Source organism: Melozone crissalis, unplaced genomic scaffold (genome assembly GCF_028551555.1).
Source record: "Melozone crissalis strain CALT ecotype California unplaced genomic scaffold, PUWL_Pcris_2 ptg000042l_1, whole genome shotgun sequence".
In the NCBI taxonomy this organism is placed as follows: domain Eukaryota; kingdom Metazoa; phylum Chordata; class Aves; order Passeriformes; family Passerellidae; genus Melozone; species Melozone crissalis.
Genome location: NW_026535820.1, coordinates 45,410,388 through 45,428,233, shown reverse-complemented (window position 1 = coordinate 45,428,233; position 17,846 = coordinate 45,410,388). Strand labels below are relative to the sequence as shown.

The following is a 17,846-nucleotide window of genomic DNA, read 5'->3' as shown; positions in this document are numbered from 1 at the left end:
TTTCAGCTTTACTTCAGCTGGTGGATCCTCCTCTCTAGATGACAGCTTCTCTCCTTTTTTTGTGCCATTGCCTTACATACAGCAAAGTGTTAAGTACAACCTCTCTGTGGGTGTCTCTGAGTCTTAAAAAAAGAATCAGAACTAAATATGTTCTCATCTGCTTTATGGTCTGGCACTCTCAAGCTTCATTTTTCTTCATTGCTTGCACTGTTTCTAATAAAAGCATGAGCTGATAAAAAGAATTTGGAATATGACAGTGCTGGTACTGTTTAACAGCCTACACAGTTTTTCTCAAGCTATTTTAGCAGTTCAGTTTCCAGAAATCTACATTTTGGGGGAACAGTTGGTTTCTGAATGCTGGAGTTAAGGAGGCAGCTTTTCAGTGTCCTAGGCAAAAATTCCGTGACTAAAAGCAATTGCAAAGATAACTTTGTATTTAAGTCCAGTAGTTTTGCAGTAGGTTGAGTTTTTCCTCAACCCCATGGTGGTGGAGGAACCTCTGCAGCAAAGTGAGGAGTCTGTTTTAAAGGCTGGGCTTTTGATCCCTTTGAAAACTTGGCCCCAGGTGCTCTTCATTAGAATGGCAAATTCATATCTCAAAGAATGGCATTCAGGAACCTGTTGAACAGGCCAAGCTTTGCCCTTAGATTTCAGTGGGATTCCTTAGAGCAGTTGAGCTTTATCATATACAAGATATACAATGCCAGAAGGATTGAGGTTTCCCAGAAGCCAAAGGTGTGGATGGAATTAAATCCATCTGCAGTTGCTGCTCAGGACTAGGGGCTGAAGCACTGGAAACTTTTCTGGCACTTTTCCTGTTGTGGATCTGTACAGTGCCACAAATTTGCTCATCCTTCCAGCAGCTGGATTTTTCAGTGCTCCATAGAGAACAAAAACTGTAGAGGTATTTCCTTGGGGGTTTTATTCTTTCTTTTCCCTCTCAGTTGTGCTTCTACAGAGAGCTCAGTGGACTTTGATGGTCTTTGCAGAAGTATCACTGTAAAGAATTACTACCAGTCACACTATCAGTGACAATTTATAATCTGCAGCACAATTTATAATCTGAAGGCTGAGATTCCTATTAAAGGCTTTGTGTGTAGCTAGGAATGTGTTTTATTCCAGATGAAATGTGGAATGTGTAACGAAGACTCTCCAAGCACTCAGATGTTTCAGTGTGCTTACAGCAGTTTTTCAGAGATGCCACTTGGTGTACAAGGTACTTTTTGTCAGGAAGAAGGATATGACACAAGCTTGGATGGGAGATCTGGAGCGGCTTGCTTGCACCCAGTGTTGCTTGAACTGACATAAAGCCTTGCTGCTTTTATGCCTGTTGACAAAAGGAATCTTAAGCAATTTCAAAAACCTGCAGAACCTGCTACATCTCTGCAGAACAAAGGTGACAGAAGGCTTGTGCAGAGCCAAAATTTTACTTACACTGCTGCCTTTCTCTCCCCAGCCAGTGGTTCAGTGTACTGAGTCAAGTCCATGCGTCCACAGAGCAGGAGATCCGGGAGATGCATGATGAGCAGGCAAATCCACAGAATGCTGTGGTAAGTCTAAATCTGAAGAACTTTTCAAACCAAATATTTTTAGAAAACAGGGGCACTGTGGTGGCCACAGCCTCTGAGAGTCACAACCTACTTAGTTTAAATGTGGTGGTAGCTGTGACACTGGCTAGAGCTCCCATGTCTTTGGTCCTGTAGCTGTACAAGGAGAAAGTGTGACTTCTGATTCCTCTCCCATCATTCACCTTGATGAAAAATGACTGTTGGTTTTGGGGGTGGTTTTTCTGGTTCACTTCCCTATCACAACACAGTGTATGCTTGATTTTGAAATTCTGCAAAGATATTGTTAGTGAGTAAATTAAAAACCCAAGAGTTAAAAATTTGAGATTTCTCTGGTCCTGCATTTATCATTCTGTACAACATATACTGGTAATTAATAGAATACATCTGGAAGCTAATATCAAGCAAAGGAAAACAAAAACTTCTGCTTAATGGCTGTAGAAGTTTGTTTTGTTTTCTGTGGGATGGCAGTTTTCAGTGAAAAATTCAAGCATGTTTGGAAGCACAGAAAAGAGCAGGTTTTGAGCTGCCTCCATCCTAACTACAAATAATCTTTTACTGGATCTATTCATCCAAGTCTCTTAGTTTTCCCCTCAGCAGTTTTAATGGTTAAGAGAAACTGATGCCTAAACCTGCAGTTCATTTTGCTTCAAAGCTGCTGCTTCCTTCTCCTGTTTCTCAGAAGAGTACTGTGAAAAATGTAACAGTGAATGTCTTCCTCATTTTCTGGTTGGATATTTGTTTATAGGGTACACTCGATGTAGGACTAATTGATTCTGTCTGTGCTGCTGACAATCCAGATAGGTAAGTCAGAACCTTGCCTAGTGACTTTCTTTTTCTCCTGTCTCTAGCCAAAATCTGACACTTTAAGCTTTAGTCTATATTCTACTGGCCAACCATGTATTAAAATGATTCATTATTGCCTCCCGTTTCATGGCACTAAACACCACGTGTTAAAACATGGAATAAGAATGATGGTCCTTTTTGGGGGGGCTTCAGTGATTTCCATGACACTGCTTCATACCTGAATTCTTCAGCTCCTAAAGTGATCCAAAATTGGAAGATTGCATATTTCGTTCATTTATACAAGTAATGTTCTTGAAAAAAAAGAACAGCTGATTTTTGAGTTCCTTAGTAATGTAGTAATGTAGTAGAAAATTTACTTTTAATGGTTTTTTTCTGTTCAGCTTCTCCTTCATGAATGTTGTATTCTTCAGGGATGAAAACTATTTCCTCAGAATAAAAATGTCTCATAACAAAGAAGTCAGTGCAGCATAAAAAAACCAGCAAAAATGTCAGGTTATTCTTAGTTTTGAACTGCTAATGGTGTTAAGGGAAATAAAAAGTAATCTGGGTTCAGACTACAACTGGTTTATAAGGTTACTGGATGTGAGGTGTTATTGGAACTGCAGGAGCTCACTCCAGTTTCTCCTCATTGTGTACATGTGTAAAACAGCTGGTTTTAAGTTAGTGTTTTGTCCTTGGCCTGCCAAAATACTGATACCAGAACTAACAGTGAATTTACAAGCTCAGGTTTCCTAAACCATACAACACAAATGTCCAGAGCTTTCACAATTTTAAATTACCATTTCTCCTGCATTATGTTAATGCAGTAAGTTTTTATCTTGTAAGCATTTTTCACATGGATTTTTTAATCTTGTCTTTTATGTCCATTTTGGGGGTTTGCTCCAGATGAAAAAATTAATGGTAAAGGGTTAAAGCAAGCATTGTAGACCAAGGAACCTGCCTGTCTGATCCAGAGAGCCATCAGCACACTTCTCTTGGACTAGTTCTTCATGCTTCAGTGAATCCTGGTGTAGGATTGGGTAAAAGCCAGACTCTCATTAAAAATAGATTGTATTCTCTGTAAATTGGGTTGCACTGCATTAAAATAAAAGAATAGATGTTCACATGCTGCTTTACTATAGACCTTTGTATACTGTAGTTGGTTTTAGCTAATGTAGCTACTGAAGCAAACACTAAATAGATCTGACCCTGAAACAGTTCTGATTCACATGCAAACTGATTAAAGTTTGGAAGTTTTTTTCACCACAGATTTAATTTGAGATATGACAAGTTGCAATTTAATGTAAGCTTTCCCACCATACATAGCCCTTGCATTTTGGTGTGAATTCAACGTAACTGAGTCTTTTGAAACACTTAATATTTTTCTTTAGCTGATAACTAAATGATGCATTAGAGGTGAACAGTATTTTTCTGGATAGAAAATGCAAAAGATGAACAGTTTTTATGGTTATGGGGGGTGAGATAAACAGTATGTATGCTGATTATAAAGGCTGTTTCAATTCTCCTTTATTTTCATAGACCCAATTCATTTGTGATCATCACTGCTAATCGTGTTCTTCACTGTAATGCTGACACTCCTGAAGAGATGCATCACTGGATAACCCTGCTCCAGAGGTCAAAGGGGGACACTAGAGTGGAGGGACAAGAATTCATTGTGAGGGGTAAGAACTGAGTGGGGCAGTAAATAACATCTGTTATGCTTTGAAGAAATTGTCCCCACAATACAATGTGGGCAGCATGCCAACAGGATTAGCGTTGCAGCCTCATCTTCCTGTGGTGGACTTAACTCACAAATTAATACAGCTGAAATTATATTCTTGCTGTGCTGTGTAAGAAAACACTGTAATGATGACAAAGGTGTTTTTGTAAGTTGACAAGATAATTCTTCCAGTGAAACATCAAAATGGAAAGGTTTTCCTATTAATTTTATCTTTACTTTTCATTGTCTGAGAATTTTACTCAATGTTTGTTCATATGTGAGCTTATCAATTCATACAATGTTTTTGTTGTTGTTGAAAGTATACAACTTACTTTTAGCAACCTACTTTTGTCCAACTCTGTTCAAGAAAATGAAGTGTGATTCAAATTGTGTCCTTAACAGGGTGGCTACACAAGGAAGTAAAGAACAACCCAAAGATGTCCTCGTTAAAACTAAAGAAGCGTTGGTTTGTTTTGACACACAATTCTTTGGACTACTACAAGAGTTCTGAGAAAAATGCTTTGAAATTGGGTACACTGGTCCTGAACAGCCTCTGCTCAGTGGTCCCACCTGATGAAAAAATCTTCAAAGAGACAGGTAATTGTTTGCTCTTGTTAGGTATGCCTTCTGTCCTTCTACTTAGCAATGCAAGAAACAAGGCATAAGAATATTTTAAATGTCTTATTATGGGTGTAGTTCCATGAACAAATCCAGTTCCCAAGTCACTGAGGTGTTCTACAGGGAATTACTGGGTGAAAAACAAAGGTAATGTATAGAGGAGTAAAATTTGTTCTCACCAACATTCAAATTATTACAGACTGGCACTGCAGCCGAGTTAGTCTGAGCACTTATGCTTACACATCAAACACCTGGGAGAAGACATGGGTAACACTCTCCTCATACACTATTTTGTATGGAACCATGAGGACCAGCATTGGAGCAGGTATAGGGAGATGCAGAGTAAGAGTCCGGTTTGTGGTAACCTACATACTACACCTGAGTCAGCTCCACTGCACACTTTCAGAACTGGTTTTCAACTCAGAAGCATCTGTTTGCAAATGAAAAGCGACTGTTGACAGTCCTGTATTATCTCATTGGGGTCACTGGCACTTCAAAGAGGCTTTCACTAGTGAAAGATGAAACACATTTCCTTTTACTGAATCTGTTTCATAAAAAGCCTGTACAGTGATGCAGAGAAAGAATTTGAACTAAAATGCTCTTCCCTTCCTGTCATAGTTTCCACCTCATTGGTGTAAAATTAAAGGTAGAAGAGGTAGTTTGTGCTTTATGCCTGTTTGTACGTGTGCCACAGACTATGAAAGACTCTTGCTACAAAGCAAGTCTGTCTCAGATTTTCCTGTTACAGACAGGACTGGAGAAGTAGGGCCTGCAAGCTACAAGGACCTAAGAGTATTCCACAGTATTAACAGTGGTGTCTTACAGTGATTTTTACTAAGATCACTGGGTAAAAGAGGGAGCTGCATGATGCATAGTTGTAGTCTGAGGCTACTCCTAGTCTTCTTTGAAGGAGAAAATCTCCTTTAATACCACAGTATTTGTATTATGATACCAATAACTCACACACTTTTAGTTCCTGAAAGACTGCCAGCATGATCTGGGCTGCAGTCTGCTGGGCTGCAGCTTGTGTGATGAGCAGTTTTGCTGTTGTGCCAGGTTACTGGAATGTGACCGTGTACGGACGCAAGCACTGTTACCGTCTCCATACGAAATTGCTTAATGAGGCGACCCGCTGGTCGAGTGCCATCCAGAACGTGATTGACACAAAGGCACCCATTGATACTCCAACTCAGCAGCTCATTCAGGATATTAAGGTAGGCACAAGCAGGATGGCATGGGGTGAGAAAGAATGGTTCCGTAAATCTTTGTTTTGGCTTTGCCACATTGGGTAATAAAGCAGAAAATTATGTTTTAATTACACAGCAGCATGGACTACAATTGTGAAACCTGAATGTCTTCTCTGACCTGATAAAGGAATTTCTGTCTAAACAGTAGAAGAGCAAACTTTGAAGTGCAGCTTGGAGGGCAAGAGGGATAACTTTTTTCCATTAAAATAGTAACAAGTTTTACTGGTTTGTGTAACTTGACAGGCTACACCTGGCAGTAGAGCACATTGTTCAGATTCATGAGTTAGCAGATGTGTTTGACTCTGTCCACAGTGAGCAGAACACCAAGATGTGGACTAAACAGCTCTTCTGACTTTTTTTGACATTATGGTCCTTTTCTTTTGTTATGATAGCATGGGCTAAGCATCTCATATCTCTGTGTGATGAGAAAAGCATTCAATTAATGCTTACTGTTTTACAATCAGTAAAACAGTGATTTTATTGTTTTACTGATTGTAAAACTTTGCATGCTCAGCCAGAGAATGTCCTTCTGGAGCTTTTTGCTAATGTGCATTTATGAGAGGATGAGGATTCTCACAAGAGACCAAAGAAATAGGCAAGAGGGGAGAAATGCTACTGACCTTTTCCCTTAGAGAGTGCCATCTCTTCTCTCATGAAAAAGAGGTATTAAGTTCTCAGTTCCAAGATTATGAATGCTGTTCTTCAGAGCAGGAGGAATATATGGAATTCAGGACTGATAGAAGACAGTGGTCACGCATCTGTCAAACCTGGCTTAAGAAGAATAGTAAGAGTAGTATTTGGATGTGTACAGTGGGTGCACCAGGTTTACAGCAGCTTTGGACTATTTAGTTTGGTAGCTTGGTAGCAGTTTCTAACTGACAGACCAATTAGTTATGCTGGAGAAATACTTTTAAATAAAACTTTAATAAAGGTATCATATTTCCCATTATTAATTACTGGACTAAAAATGAATATAAAATGAAAACACACTTCAAAAATTGTTATGATACTTCATTTTGTTGTCCTGCAGCTCTGCTGTAGTTTGGTTTTCTTACTGCACAGATAAAGCAAGCCTATCCAAGGCCTGAGGTTGGCAAGTACCGAGCATTTATAGCCCACAGCAAGGCATGGCAGCCACAGCACCCACAACTGGATTTTGCACCAAATGGTGTCGGTAACACTGGTTGCTTAGCTTTTTACAACCAACCTAAGGGCACAAAGCATTGCATTATTCTTAAAGCTGGACCCCAAAACCTCTTTTTTTTCTTACCCCAATAGGAAAACTGCCTGAATGCTGATGTGGTTGAACAGATTTATAAGAGGAATCCCATTCTCCGTTACACTCATCATCCATTGCACTCACCATTACTGCCACTGCCATATGGGGACATCAATCTCAACTGTAAGTTTTATAATAATAGAACCACTTTTTGTTACAAAATACTAAATCAGAGGGTGGAATTTTTAAGTCTACAGTGAAGTAATGGTGGCAAAACACATGTTTATGATACAAATAGACAAGTTTCCCTGTTCTCTTTTGAGAATAGCAGTTTGCTAGCATAGAGCCATGGGCTTGTGATGTTCCTGCAAGAGTGTTACAGAAGGGAAGGTTGCTATTGCTTACAGCAATACAGCTAAGAAGACTGAGTTTGAAAAGTCTTGCATTGAAGTAAGCAACTATACCTGATTTACTCAGTCCCTTGAATCATATTCTCCTCCTAAAGCTATCGTTGCTTCCTACCCCCTGCAGGAAGTTGCAGCAGCCACAGCTTCCAATTAACAGGTGTACATTTTATAAGATGGGATAGGAAGCCTTATTTATGGGAAATAACATTTAGGAGTGTTTTAAAAAGTAAGGCTTTGTTTAGTCCTGAAATGAGTGTAATCATCTCTGTTATTCAAATACTAATTTAGAAGTCGCTTTTGAATGAAGGGTTCAGAGCTATTGATGACTGTGAACTGGGTGTCTGTATTATCTCATTGGGGTCACTGGCACTTCAAAGAGGCTTTCACTAGTGAAAGATGAAACACATTTCCTTTTACTGACTTGGATTTGGTTATCTTAGTTTGCAACTGCATATTAAACAAGATATTACTCAGACCAGAGGTTTCATCCTTGGGCGAGGTTGGGAGGTTAATATGGAGTGTGATATGGCACTTCAGCAGTGTCACTTTTCAGGTGTATCAAAAATTAAATTTGGAACAAATCTCAATAGTGAATAAGCTCATAAAATGAGTTTGCATCATACATTTGAAATGGAAAATACAGATTATAATATCCTGCATAACAAGGTCACAGAGTAGCATTAAGCGATTTCCACATTAAGCCTGGGTCTATTCCTTTCATATCTCATCTAAGCCCATTTCTCCCAATATTTCTTTGTAGTACTGAAAGACAAAGGCTACACAACTCTACAGGATGAAGCCATCAAGATATTTAATTCTTTACAGCAGCTGGAGTCTATGTCTGATCCCATCCCTATAATCCAAGGTATCCTGCAAACAGGACATGATTTGCGACCTCTCCGAGATGAGCTCTACTGTCAGCTCATCAAGCAAACCAATAAAGTGCCTAACCCTGGGAGTGTGGGGAACCTCTACAGCTGGCAAATACTCACCTGCATGAGTTGCACATTTCTGCCCAGTCGCAGCATCCTCAAATATCTCAAGTTTCATCTCAAAAGGTGAGAACCTTTGGTCTGCTAAAGCACCACAACTTTTAACAGTGTTTAAATATCTAGAAGTGAGACTTGTATTCACTTAGCAAACTGGCTATGCCAAACAGTGAATCTGAAAACAAAATGTTACAGGAAAAGTGTGTGTGAGTTGGTCTGAATGGAATTACACACATTTGAAGAATCAAGCAAGATGCCACAAAGTTGAATGCACATTTTGTTAATGTTGGCAAAAGGGGCAGTTCTTGTAACTGTATAAGGTTAAATGACTTTCAGCCCATATCCCCAGGTCCCATTCTCACCTGTCCAAACCAACCTGATAAGAATTCTTCATCCCACTTACCTTAATTTTATGAGATATGCATTGTGCACATAAAAGAACAGTATCATATTTAAAGATGTATTTGAGGTACAAACCTATGACTGCAAATCTGATTTTAAAATATTAGTGAACATTAAATAATAGTAAATCCTTGTTGTCAGTTCAACATTAACCAGAATGTGGAGTTTCTCTTGCTGTGATACAACAGAAGAATGCAGAGTGTGTCCTTAGGAAAGTTAGTGCACCAACAAACTCAATAATTTAAAAGCTTTGTCTGTACTTGGAGCATGTCAATTAAACAGTGTACTGGATATAGAAATAATCTCAGGGGGAAAAATTCTCAAATAAGCAAACTTAGCAGCTGTCAGCTTGAAGTAATAAGCTTTGTCTCTCACAGGGTTCGTGACCAGTTTCCAGGCACCGAAATGGAGAAATACGCACTTTTCACATACGAATCTCTGAAGAAAACCAAGTGCAGAGAGTTTGTGCCGTCGCGAGATGAAATAGAAGCACTGATTGGCAGGCAGGAGATGACATCCACAGTTTATTGCCATGGTGGGGGCTCCTGTAAGATTACAATCAACTCACACACTACAGCTGGAGAGGTGAGGAGTGGTGACAGAATATATTTGTAATAAAATCAGCATGTCCCTTCCCATGCCAGTCCCAGGCAGCCATAGTGCTGCACTTTGGAAGCTCTGGGGCTTTCTCTGCCAGTCTCTCCTTTCTGGGAAGGAAAGGCTTACAGTGCTGTCCCTCCAGGACAGCTGTCCCTCCCCACACTATGTTCTGGAGAAATCCCTGCTGTAAAAACTGTCTTTGTGCTGCAGAGTTACCCAACTGTAGTTCCTTCTTACAGGAAGAATTACAAGAAACACTAAGCAATTAGGCAGAGAGCCTAATTATTGGAGAAACTTTAGTAGACATTGGTGTGTATGAGAGCCAAGCTGCTTCCTAAAACTGGAAGACTCTTGCGAGTTGGTGAAATACCAAGGGTTATATCTGACCAGGAGATAGCAGATATATATTCTGAAAGAATAAAAATGACAGTGGAATTTGACAACAATTAATAATGCTGATGAGAACAAGTTAATAACGTTTTTAGCCTAATGTAAAACCTAGGTCTAATTGTTTTTGAAGTATCTGTCTTACTCTGTGGTACTGTTTTTCCATGCTATGGTTTTTTCATGTGCTGTTTTTGTATTAGGTGGTTGAAAAGTTAATTCGTGGCTTGGCCATGGAGGATAGCAGAAATATGTTTGCTTTGTTTGAATACAATGGAACTACTGACAAAGCAATTGAAAGCAGAACCATTGTAGCTGATGTCTTGGCAAAGTTTGAAAAGTGAGTGTACCTCTCCTTCTCTCTTCACTCTAATAAGCAGCAATTAAATAAATTTCCAATGTCAGTAATGCTGAATTTTCTCTTTGACTTGCTTGTTTGTGATGATACAGCTGAATTACACATGTGGCCATTTCTGGAACAAAAGATCTTTTTTTAGTTTCCTTAAAAGACTTACTAGCCACTTGTGTTGGTTTTCCTCTTTCCTGACAGCAGTAGAGGGATATTTTTCATCACTATTTCCCCATTTTCTTCTCCACTACTACAAATTGTTCCATTGTTACTGGCAATGTGACTGTGAGAACTGAGCTCCAGGCAGTCACTGCCATTCTGTTAGCTAACTTCACATGGAAGTCACCACATTACAGCTCACAACATTTCTCTTACCAGTAAAATTGAAACCACCTATAGAACTATAGTAAGAAAATGTAGTAAGTCTAAATACCTGTTTGTCATCCTTATGTTTTATGCATGGCAATCGGCCCCTGTTTTCCACATAAAATCAGGGAAAAAGGGAGTCTTTTAAGTGTTATGCAGTTCTATAACAATAATATATATTAATTAATTAATAATACCACTTTTATTAACAGCTGATTTGTCTAAAAATCAATATTTATTAAGAGAACATGGGTTAGAAACCTTTGACTTGAGAACTGAGCCAACATTTGTCCTTGATTTTGCTGTAGGCTCTAAATACACAGACACACATAAAGCAAAGATCAGCGGATGCCTTGTTTAGATTCCACAGGTGGCAATTTAGAAAAGAGTTTGATTTCACAGCTCTGATCTTTCTCTCTCTTCACACAATGATGCAGGCTTGCTGCCACTGCTGAAGCTGGGGAGATGCACTGGAAGTTCTACTTCAAGCTCTACTGCTTCCTGGACACAGAAAACGTCCCAAAAGATAGCGTGGAATTTGCCTTTATGTTTGAGCAGGTAAAGAACAAAGATTCTGTTTTGAAGCACTTTAAAAAGGAGAGAAAAAAGTGTTCTAGGCAGCAAAGAGACTGTTATTATTTTGCTTCTCTTCAACTGAATGCAACACTACTGAAGCATCAAGAGCAAAGGAAACAGTTCAGTAGTCAAAATAGGCCTATCCTGACATAAGTGAAGCACATATGATCTTTCTAAGCTGCATAAAAAAGAGTAACACTTGCTTTTAATTTTCCTCTTAAGCTATTTTCTGGAGAAATTGTAAGAAATAAAGTGAAAAAAAGTGCGACTGGCAACAAATTAATTAATAAGAGATTCCTGCTGGCAACTGTACAGAGCTAATTGAGCAATAGCCTTTTGTCTTGTCAGAAATGGATCATTTCCTAGGAGCCACAGTATAATAGTCCAGTCTCAGCAGTAAGACAGCTATGATGAACAGAAATCCACTCAGCGAACATACTGAGCCCAGAATGAGGCTACACTGCAAAACATAAACTAAATTGGTTTCTAATGAAAATTAAATGCATCAGCAGCTGGATTTCTATTAAATCAATCCCTGTAGTTACTCAGAAACTCACTGATGGCTTTTATTATTGTTGATTGATCTTCTCCTGTTCTACTATATTGCAAATGATTAAAAATTTTTCCAGTAGTCATCTTCTTTCAGTGGACACTAGAAACAGATAAAGATTTCTCTATAGGTTTAAGATTTCTGGTTCTTTGCAACACCAAGACACTGACACTCTGTTGGTGAGCAAGACTGATGTGATCAAGAACTGATGTACCTCAATTTTCATACATATGAAGTGTTTTCCCCTTCTACATCTTCCCTGTAATAGAGTATTTCTTCCTTGTTCAGTTTAAGTTTTAAGACACCATATGACACCACAAGTCTACCAAAAGGGTCCTTCCACAGCCTGGTAGCTCAGTGCAAACTGTTTATTGTTGGCTGAAGGATCTGGGCAGTAGGTTGCCCTGGCTGGGCTTAGACGCACAGCCATTCTGTCTGTCTGTTGTTACCTCTAGAGGAGTCATCCAGTGCCTCTGTTTGGGATGAAGTTCAAACAGCAAGAGGAAAATCTCTGAGAACTCTGTATCCAATCTGCTACATTACATTATGGGCTTAAGAGGCAGATTCAGGCAGTTTTCAGGATGAACAGCTAAAACAAGCACATTTGCTGAAGCAGATTGTTTTCATGTGGCATTCTGTGCTGACTAGTGTTTAGCCAAATACTTTATGTCATGCCAAAACCATTAATATTTGTTATAAAGCATGACATTCAATCCCTACCAGCAACATTACAGCAATACCTTGAAAAGGTAACATTACATTCTAACATCAATTCTGTTCTATTTTTTCTAATTATCAGCTTTTGATGTCAGTCATCAACTTTTTTCAGACAATTATGAAAATTCCCTTTTGTCATCAGTTTTAACTCTGTAGTCTCCCTTATTTTAAAGTCTGAATCCTTTAATGATCATAAGGCACTGAAGAAAATCTTTTAGTTCTTTCTCATTAAAATACTGTCCTTCCATTTCTAAAAGACAGCTCCTTCTCCTGCATGTGTACAAGCTCAGGTAAACCATTTTGCATGTTTAAAGGCACATTTTGTACACCTAAACAAACTAGCTGTTACTTAGCTGTATGTTTACTAAACTTGCAATTCCTGGATCTCCAGACACGATGGGTGTTTGTTTCCTCTACTACTGTCATATGAAAGAAAACACCTAGCTGTCCACATTTTCACAAATTTGAATGAGTGTGCAGAGAGCTGGGATTTTGAAAGAGTCTTTTTGGTTCAGAATCTCATCCCCAATGCTACAGAGCACTCTAATATGTAGATGTTGTACTAACTTGATTTGGGTTCCATTGAAGATGTATCGTTTCCCCTCAGTAAAATTACAAAGCTCTCCTAGAGCTTGGCTTCTTTGGCTGGAAACATCAGTTTTCCCAGCCAGATTATTGATAGCAGTAAACAAAACTGGAGGACCCATTTCTTCCTAATGCCTTTGAACATAGATGGCTTCTCCTCAATCAGATGTTTAGATCCTGTTTTCTTCCCTTTACATTTTATTTTCCTTTTTCATTGTTCAGTAACCCTTAGATATGGGAGTTCACTAAAAGCTGTCCTAGTAAAAGTAATTCCATTTAGCAGGTTCCTCAGTTGCCTTGCAGTTCTTCTGGTAAACCCAATCTTATCCAGCTTAAATTTGCCAAGAGATTTACCCCTTTTGATTTATTTAATGGATCATTTATTTCAGGTCCTGGGTTGCCCTGGGAGTAAATCTGCTCCCCTTGTTTCTCATATTCCTTTCAAAGGCTGCTTTATAAAAAAGCTACCCTTTTTTCCCCTTGATAGGCTCATGAAGCAGTGATTAAAGGACATTACCCTGCTCCTGAGGAAACCCTCCAGGTCCTGGCAGCTCTGCGCCTTCAGTACCTTCAGGGAGATTACACTGTGCACACCACTATACCAGAGCTGGAGGAAGTGTATCCCTTGCAGAAGCTGAAGTCTAGGATTACACAGTCGACCAAAACATTTACTGCACCAGAGAAGGCCGAGAAGAAACGAGCCAGCTTTCTTGAAGGAACGCTGCGCAGGAGTTTCCGAAGTGGCTCTGTCAGCAAACAGAAGGTTGAGGAGGATCAGATGTTAGACATGTGGGTCAAAGAGGAAATCTCAGCTTCCAGGACTAGTATTATTGACAAATGGAAAAAACTCCAGAGGATGAATCAGGAGCAGGCCATGGCAAAGTACATGGCTTTGATTAAGGAATGGCCTGGCTATGGTTCAACACTCTTTGACGTAGAGGTAAGACCATATGAACATTCAAACTGCACTTTACACAGTATAGGTGATGATTTCTTTCCTGAGCAGTGAAACCATAAATACAGTATCACAATGCTCAGACAGCTGATGTAATAAACTTTGAGCTACTCCCATTAGCAGGCACTGTAGCTATTTAAATCCACCAGTTAACTGTAAAATAGAGGGACAGAATGCTATTCTGACAGGCTGCAAACAAGTATAAGTATAAAAGGCTACATTTAAAAAGGAACAAGCAATATGCACTTTTCACAAATGGTTACAGACAAAAACATCAACAGTCAGTGTTGTGTGGCTCACACTGTTCCCCTTGCCGTTAATTTTTTTTTTTTCCTCTAGTGTAAAGAAGGGGGATTCCCACAGGAATTGTGGCTTGGAGTCAGCGCTGATGCAGTTTCTGTCTACAAGCGTGGGGAAGGAAGGCCTCTGGAGGTGTTCCAGTATGAACATATCTTGTCATTTGGTGCTCCGCTTGCCAACACTTACAAGATCGTGGTGGATGAAAGAGAACTGCTTTTTGAAACTAGTGAGGTAAGAGCAAGGCAGTTTTGTTATAGGGGTCTTCCTGTCCCGATAGCCAGGCCACTTATTAATTCAAGTAATGGCTGCAAATGTTAGAGATTTGTTCAAGATCCCTGTAAAGCTAAAGGGAAGACAGAATGACACAAAGAGAAATGCTGAATGTTTTTGTTTAGCTGCAAAAGGGTTTTGTTGAAAGCTTGACAGTTTTATATTGTTAGTGTCCAAAGAAATTCATTCATATACTGTTACCTCACTGAGAACTGTGCTCTTCTTGCTCTTGGCAGGTGGTTGACATCGCAAAGCTGATGAAAGCTTACATCAGTATGATCGTGAAGAAACGCTACAGCACCTCTCGATCCGTGAGTAGTCATGGAAGTCAGGGCAGCTGCAGGTGAAAACAAAACCAGTTCTACTGCACCCTAAATAGAATACATCACTCCCTGGCCTCAGAACGACCTGGGGACATCGATCACCGTTGTTGACAAGCTAACCAAGAACCGGAGTTTCGACGGAAAATATCTTCAAACAATGTTCTAGAAAGACCACAGGGGGGCAGGGGAAAATCAGCTGAAATAGTCACATACCTAGAACTGCTGGCTCATTCAAAACTTTCCAAAGCATTATTACCTTCAGTTGATGTAACAAATGCCTTAAGACTCGATCCACTGCAATGCAAGCAGTAATAAGTGCCTTACAATATTAAGCCCAACTTGTATTGACCTAAAATTGCTGATAAAAGTTAAGAGGATTTCCTTTCAGAACACTGAAAACAAAGTTACACTCATCCATTCTGCACTAATCTACTGGCCTGTATACAGGTGGGAAGGGGGAGGGAAGAAGAGCAAGGTATATTTTTTTGGAGTGCTGCTGGCAGCTTTCCTGATGGACGCCAACACTTTGTTTCCACTTGCTTCCATGGATGTGCACACTGTGCATGCATATTAGAGCTGTCAGTAAAACTTGACAAATTTTATTCTGTGTTTCACAAGTCTTTTGAAGCAAAGGGAATAAGTATGTGCAATGGTGTAAACAGTCTTTCTGTACATTTTAATAGTTCAGAGTTTAGTTGTTACAATTGTATGGTTACTTTTTAAGCAGTTTTATTAACAAGTAAATTCCAAAATTTTCGTACACTGATTTTACTTTTGCAAATATGTATTACCATATAAGTAGCAGAAGTCTGCATTCTGTATCTGCTGTATGATAAAGAGAGATGTAGCTGAGAATATTTATAGAATACCCTAATATGGAAACACAGTTATCAGTTCAATTCTCCATAATGTCAGCTTAAGTTTTTAATATTAATTTTTTTCTTTGAAAGACATCATGTTTTATACTTCTGGCTGGACTCCTTAACCCAGACTGACTGCCAAAGGCCAGAGCCCTTCAGAGTTGACTAGAGAAGGCAACGTTATACAATGCAACTGCTTTAATATTTTACCTGGTTGCCTGATGAAGGTTCTTGACAGTACCCTGTAAATAAATTGGGGAATATCAGCTAATAATAATTTGAGTTTGGACCTTTATTTTTGTACAGAAATACTGTAATATAAGGCAAAACTTTGTTCAAAGGTATCTTTTTGTCCACAGATTTAAAAAAAAAAAAGAAAAAAAGAAAAAAAAAGAGACCTGAAAAATGTTGTTTAAAACCTCAGCCTTTAAGGAATCATGCCTACTTACTGGGAAAAAAAAGTCCAGCAATAAAGAAAATATATGTAATGTGCTCTGTTTCTATTTCCTACTGAGTCAGACTTGCAACAAAATTTTATTTTCCTGTCTTCTCAGGAGGCAAGCCTACTGCACAGGCTACATGTGTGCGTGTGTGTGTGCTTTTGCTTGGAAAGGTGCACGTGCTGTGTGTTGCTCTGGGGCAGGTGTCCTTGTCCATGCAATGTGTTTTTACATGGCACAGAGGGAATGCTGAGCAATTCCATGCCACAGTGAATGTGCAAGTGACTCTTCTGCTATTTGTGTAGCCACGATGAAAGATGGTTTGTTTCATTAGCCAGGCACATCATGGCAGGGCAGCACGCACTGCCCTTGTAGTGTACATAGCGTTTGTAGGCTACAGGGCTTGCTCAGAAATCCTCCACCCTCCTCCCACTGCCAGATACTTCTAATCACTTCATCTGTGACACCACCCCTCAATCCCTAATTTCATATCCCCATCTTCCCAGAAAAGGTAAACTTAAAGAATGTAAGAAACTATAACTTCAATATGTATAGTTACACACACACAGAGTATCTGAGACTGACTTTCTTTTTAAATTTTTCCCGTATGCAAGTTGATTAGAAAGAATTTAGCTGCTCCTAGAAAGACATCCTTGGATTGGCACAATTGATACCTTTCAGCCAGCACAGCAAAAAAGCTCAATTTTGCCTGTGTGTAAACATTCTCAGAGAAGTTCCTCCACATCTTCATAATCAGTAATTGGTTAATAACCCAGGAGTACACAAGATGACAGTCTTGTACAGGACCACAGTCTTGAGAAGCAGATACCACTACCTGATTCATTTGCCTCCTGACTGACTTCTGGATGCTCTCAAACATTGGGAGGGATGTTTGCTCTTGGTCAGTGCACAGAAGTGCCTGTCACTACATCACTGTAATTAAGAGCTTCTCTTCATTCATGCCAAGCCTATCAACCTGCCATGCAAATCTTAGTCCAATAACTCTTACTGAGGCAAAGAGAAGAAAAAAACATAATTGTCAATACTCAACAAATGCACAGATTACCAAAATAAATACAGCATAATAGACAGACATGAGTTTGGAAGTGGAATGCCTGTCCATGTGCTTGGAACTGCCACTCATTCCCCCTCTGGAAGAAGGTGGTTACCCCAGCTCTGTCAAAAACCCTCTGGGAGCACACATTGGGTTCCCACAGCCTGATGGAATACAGCCACACTGAGGAGAGCCCAGGAGCCCACCAGCCTGGCACCCTCAAGAGCACAGGCCTGGGCAGAAACCATGCAGACAGGCCTGGGAGTAGTGTCAGCTGCAATGGAGATAAAATTGTATAGCTACATCTTAGTATGCCCTGAAATCATAAAATTGCAGAATGGTTTGGGTTGGAAGGGACCTTAAAGATCATTTAGTTCCAATCCCCTTGCTGTGGGCAGGGACACCTTCCACTAGAGCAGGTTGCTCAGGGCTCCATCCAGTCTGGCCTTGAGCACCTCCAGATATGGGGCATCCACACCTTCTCTGGGCAGCCAGTGCCACTGCCCCACCACCCTCACAGTAAAGAGTTTCTAATATCTAATCTAAACCTGCCCTCTCTCAGTT

At 39.7% G+C, this 17,846-nt stretch overlaps 1 protein-coding gene across 1 annotated transcript in view; it reads left to right on the top strand.

Annotated features, from left to right (window-relative positions):
* Nucleotides 1-16,188, top strand: part of MYO10 (myosin X) — a 162,787-nt gene extending 146,599 nt beyond the window's left edge. Inside the window, exons 29-41 of the mRNA XM_054284962.1 lie at nucleotides 1,457-1,550; nucleotides 2,314-2,369; nucleotides 3,891-4,033; nucleotides 4,474-4,668; nucleotides 5,746-5,903; nucleotides 7,215-7,338; nucleotides 8,323-8,620; nucleotides 9,331-9,538; nucleotides 10,141-10,277; nucleotides 11,090-11,210; nucleotides 13,568-14,020; nucleotides 14,375-14,566; nucleotides 14,842-16,188. Of these exons, the coding sequence (XP_054140937.1) occupies nucleotides 1,457-1,550; nucleotides 2,314-2,369; nucleotides 3,891-4,033; nucleotides 4,474-4,668; nucleotides 5,746-5,903; nucleotides 7,215-7,338; nucleotides 8,323-8,620; nucleotides 9,331-9,538; nucleotides 10,141-10,277; nucleotides 11,090-11,210; nucleotides 13,568-14,020; nucleotides 14,375-14,566; nucleotides 14,842-14,952 (2,290 nt within the window). The 3' untranslated portion in view covers nucleotides 14,953-16,188. The remainder of the gene's footprint in view (nucleotides 1-1,456; nucleotides 1,551-2,313; nucleotides 2,370-3,890; nucleotides 4,034-4,473; nucleotides 4,669-5,745; nucleotides 5,904-7,214; nucleotides 7,339-8,322; nucleotides 8,621-9,330; nucleotides 9,539-10,140; nucleotides 10,278-11,089; nucleotides 11,211-13,567; nucleotides 14,021-14,374; nucleotides 14,567-14,841) is intronic.
* The last annotated feature ends 1,658 nt before the right edge of the window (nucleotides 16,189-17,846 follow it).